We start from the raw sequence: 5,444 nt of genomic DNA, 5'->3' as shown, positions 1-5,444 counted from the left end.
GAATGGAAAAATTTTCTAGTCTTTCAAGAGAGGAGCCAAGTAATAATAGCGCTGTGATTCTCATTCATGTCCATTTCAAACCCACCCCATTATCACAGTATCCGTCTCCACTCTCATTATTATCCCAAAGCCAAGAATACGTATTTTCTTCTTGTCCGCATACCTCATTTCCACCATTAATGACATTCTCCCATTCCCAATCCCATTCAAATCCATTCTCTCCACTCGATGGTCCCAAACTATCAATCAGGAATATTCCGTCGCTGTCACTGCACTTTCTGGTAGTGATAGTTCCTTCTTCTCTTTCCTTATGATCCGGACTCGAATTCCCATTTGCATCCACCATAAAGTCATCAAGGCACAGCATTTCCATTCCTTCATTATTCGCCTCCACTTTCTGGCCGGAGCCTGGCTGGGGACTAGGCATATCTAGGGTTTCAATTACTTGTTCTCACGGGCGGACCCACATGGGATCATGTGGGGTCAAATGACCCCACAAAATTTTGCCCTTTTTATTTTTATTTTTATTTTTTTTAACAATCTACTTTGATGCACTCGTCGGGATATCAAATGAAGTCAAAATATTGCATTCTTAATACCATTTCGAAGTGTTCATGGCCTAGTTTTTCACACATTAATGGCATGCGAAGTAGTCAATTATAGCAAAAGTTATGACATGTTAAAGTAGGCCATTTGAAACTAATATTTTGAGAGTTTCGATAATATCCTAACTTTAAAAATTCGTTTGCAATCATGTGCTATCTAAATCCACAAATCGTCTATACCATATAAAAGTTTGTTTCAAAAACTACATTGTTTTCATATCGAATGGTCCAAACGGATATCGAAAATAGTTAAATATGTATCAAACGTACGCCTCAAAAAAGACGTCTAACTCGTTTTTCTTTTAAAAACTCAATTAATTATTATTTTTGCACAATAAATTTTTCAATATAATTTATATTGTTTCATTCGGAAGTCTTACATGAAATATGATGTAAATTTTTTAGGGTTGTTACGGATTAAATTCTATTTGAATTACTTTTGAATTATATATGTTTGCTTTAAATTTGATTTTCATTTACTTCCTGAACTAAACTTGAATTTTATTTCAATTCATTTAATTTCTATATTCAATTTAATTTACTCAATGTTAGTTTAGCATTTGCCAACGGAATGATAAACAAAACTATACAAGTAGCAAAATTTATTTAATAATATTAATAATGATGTAATTATATGAAAGTGTCAAAATACATATTAACTTATTTTCATTGATATTATGTTGTTTATTAAAAAAATTATTTTTAAAATTTTGACCCCACAATACTAAACCTCTGGATCCGCCCCTGCTTGTTCTAAAGTGGACAGGTCCAGCCATGGAATTGTACTCGATAAGGTTTCGTTCTCTAAACTCGGTGCACTTGGCATTGCCACTGCAGCATTTCCGACGTCGTTTTTTTCATTTGCTCCGGGGATTTTGAAACTTTTGTCGGAATGTTGCTTTTATTCTTATTCTTCTTGGCTGATTGACTTGTTCGACCACCTCTCCGCTTGTTCGCCGCCCCTTGTGACTTGGAAATATCTGTCGTCGGCGATGTAATATCAGTGCCTGTTCGTTGGAAACTGTAAATTTTTCTGCTTAAATGAGAATTCCAATAGTTCTTTATCTCATTGTCCGTTCTACCTGGTAAGTGTCCTGAGATCAGAGACCACCTACAAGACGACATATAGAGTGAGTGAATCGTTCGGTATAGAGAAATGATCTCATGGGCAGAAAAGTTTACAATTTACTTTGTAGAAAAGTTAGTTTTAAGTACCACATAACGCGTTCCTCAAGAAATATGAGTTTCAAGTTGTATCATTTCATTGATCTTGAAATGGTTTTTCTTTATCCATGGGCAATAAGTTTCGATGTATTGGGTGTATCTGTATTTATATGTTTAATTCTATCTAATACAACGTCGCAAAATACTAACCTATTACCCAACGAGCGTTGCAATTTAACGATGATTTCTTCTTCTTCGGTCGATATATTGCCCCTCTTCAAGTCGGATCTCAAGTAGTTAATCCATCGCAATCTGCAACTCTTTCCACACCTCAATAACCCTTCAAAAGTGTTAACACAATCAGAAAATTAGTATAATACACACATGCACACAGAGAGAGAGAGAGAGAGAGAGAGAGTTTGAACCTGCATTCTTGGGTAAAGACCTCCAAGAGCCTTCGCCATTAGCTTGAATGTAATTGGTGAGGATTTGATCTTCTTCTGCAGTCCATCTTCCCCTCTTCAAACCCACTTTTTCACAACAGGGGGCTCTTCCCATTTTCTGCCTATAGTAGTAATAAAGACTAGAAAAGTCGAAAGCATGCACACCACTCCAGACCTATTACATGACTTTAAATACTGCATGCATGTAGGCTGCAGCAATAGTTTTTATTTATAGACATAAAAAGAAATATAGTCAAGTGATTGTGGTGAAAAATTATGCCATGGAGGCTATAAAATTATTTAACCCCGTTTGATCCCCAATAAATTAAATTATATTACATTTCATTTTTCTCTCTCCTATTTTCAACCACACAATCTTCCATAAAATAATATTATACGTAAATCAAAAATTTTTCTTTCATTTTCAACCACTCATTTTTAAAAAAATACTATTTCCCCATTTTCATTTTCAGGTAATGGGGGTCAAACGGGGCTTTAGTTGTCGTGGCTAGTTGATAATTGCATTTTACACATATTTAAGTTATAAAATATGGATAATTATTATTAAATATATTGGAATATGGCTTAATTACATATAAATTATGTTTTATAGGATAAAATTGATGAATGTGAAGGAATTGAAGAGAAACAAAATAAAAAAGGATCAAAACAAAAGAAAACAAAGTTCATGGACCAATGTGAAAATAATCAAAAAGATGACCCTAAAGAAGAAACAAAGAGGCGAAAGGAGTCGAAATTAATTGAGCAAAAGAATGAAGTATTGAAAGAAGAACAAAATTCGAAGCTCGGGACCTAAAACGCAAAGTTTAGAAGCTTAGCAACAGACCACATAGTATATTTTCCATGCGATCACATTGTCATTTTCAGCAAATTTCAAGGCTGATTTTCTTTGAACTATGCTATAGTATTGATTTGTACCATGCTACAACATAGTACAATTTCGGAGAGAAAATTTTGATTTTCTTATTTGATTAAAATTTTTATGGAAACAAAACTTGCGACGCCTTTTAAAACCCTAGGGCCGTCCATAAGTGTTCATTACGCATTACAACACATTTATAAGGGATCATTAATACTATTTCAAAATATATTTTCCTTATAGGAAAACATGTGGTTGAAAATAAGTTTTGTAAAAATATATTTTTTAAATAATGAAACCCTATCATTATGATAAATTTTTTAGAGAATGTATAGTTATTTTTAAATTCTAATTTATTTAGGGCATCTCCGATCCTAACATTATTCCACCATATACATGTGTTCACCATTTTGCATTAAAAAAAAAAATAAATTGGTGTAAACGCTCACCAACCCAAAATAATAATTTAACTCAATTTTACACCAAATTGGTCAGTGTACCATTTTGTCCTTTTTTCTTATTGAACAATTTTTCTTAAGGCGATCTGTCCTTTTTAGTTATCCAACAAAAAATTATTATTATTATGTGTATTTGTAATATTTTCTTCATTGTGGTATTTGTATTAATTGTACTACATTTTTCATATATATAATGAATTCAATATTTTCGTTAACTAAAAATAATTATTTATTTTATAAAATTTATGTATTAATAAAATAAATAAATAAATGGTTAAAAATGGAAAAAAATTGAAGAAAATGATGAAATACTATTCATTTGGTGCAACTTTTGGTGTATTGAGAATTGGAGATAATTTTCAATTTGGTGCAAAATGATGCAAAATTTACCTCAAATTTTGGTACATAGTTGGAGATAGCCTTAGCCTATGTTTGATTTGATCCCTATTTTTTAAATGGTGGTTATATTCACACCGCATTTTTTTTTATATAAATATATCACATTTTAATAATGTTAAAAGTTATTATCCTATATTCATTGTAACATTTATATCCTTAACTTTTTTCTTCATCACGTTCTTATTTTCAACATTTTATTGGTAAGAAAATCTTGTTCTTAACCATGATTTTTGTCCAAAAATATTATTAACATGCTTTAAAATAAGGGTAAAATATTTAATCACTTTTGTATTATTATTTATTTTGCTTGTTTAAAATATAATAAACAAATGAGTATTTTACTCTATTTTAAAGAAATTTTGGAGCGAAACTATAGTTAGGAACAATTTATATTAATTTGAGAATAAGAATGCGACAAAAAAGTTTTAGACATAAATGTGATGATATGTAAAGATATGAACATTTTGTACAATTAAAATATAGTCTAGTTAATATTGTAAATATAGTAGTATTTATAAATGACATTTATACCCCTATAGCCCTAATCAACTGAAATTTGCTTGCCGTTTAGATATCTAAGTTTAGGGCATATATCACACTTTTAAGGGTTCAAGACCCATTACTATACCACGTGAACGTTTGGAAAGTTCGGATCTAATTTTTTCAAAATACTTTTATGTTGTTGTATATTAATATAAATTTTAGATAAATATTTTTTTTTCTAACATTTTAAACTATTAATTCAATGTCGTTTAATATGATATGATCAAGTGAAAGTCCTACATTCAAATATTAATTGTCATTAATTATGAAAATTACATCTAAATCAACGATCACTAATGAACTGCATTCAACTTGCATGGATAGGACATGCTAGATATTCAATTTTATTTTAGCCATGCATGACTCGTGTTTATAAAAATTCTAGGTCACATTTTGTCCTCACAATTTGAGTGACTTACAAATACTTCTAATTTATTCATAACCCATTTAGGGATGGTAAAAACAATTCGTCAAATTCGATATCCACGGGCCCAGCCTCAAACGGGGCGGGAATTATCCACTTAATCAATTATTTGTGTCGAAATTTAAGAATTCAATATTTGAAATGAAAAACCGCATGAAATTTCATTAATTCTAATAGAAGATGATAATTAAGAATATTTAAAGAATATGATAAGCAGTAAAAACTTTAGTTTACTAAATATATTTCAATAATTTAACTTTTAAAAATAAGTTAATTAATTAAAATGTAATAACTATATTATTATCTCACTTTAATGAATGGAGGTAATAAAATGAATTATCCAAAAAAAATAAATGGGTGCTAAACAGGACAAAGGCCCTATCCCGCCTTGCCTTGCCTTAAACGGGTAAAAGGGCGGTTACGGGTGGGAAATTACCCGACAGGACCCGTCCCAGTACCATCCCTAAACCTATTTAATATGCACTTCTCAAACATACTTATATATATATATATACACACACACACACA

The 5,444-nt window shown here is 30.8% G+C and overlaps 1 protein-coding gene across 1 annotated transcript; it reads right to left on the bottom strand.

Moving 5' to 3' along the window:
- Positions 1-11: 11 nt before the first annotated feature.
- LOC111407047 (transcription factor MYB12-like) lies at positions 12-2,419 on the bottom strand. Its single transcript, XM_023036385.1, has 4 exons — positions 2,195-2,419; positions 1,980-2,109; positions 1,361-1,716; positions 12-452 (listed from the first exon to the last, which is right to left on the bottom strand). Exons 1-3 carry the CDS (start codon positions 2,325-2,327, stop codon positions 1,410-1,412), a joined length of 570 nt encoding a protein of 189 aa, XP_022892153.1. The 5' UTR covers positions 2,328-2,419; the 3' UTR covers positions 12-452; positions 1,361-1,409.
- Positions 2,420-5,444: the final 3,025 nt, after the last annotated feature.

Source organism: Olea europaea, chromosome 12 (genome assembly GCF_002742605.1).
Source record: "Olea europaea var. sylvestris chromosome 12, O_europaea_v1, whole genome shotgun sequence".
Lineage (NCBI taxonomy): Eukaryota > Viridiplantae > Streptophyta > Magnoliopsida > Lamiales > Oleaceae > Olea > Olea europaea.
Note: the sequence above shows the minus strand (reverse complement) of the source record. Positions and strands in the feature narration are given on the sequence as shown.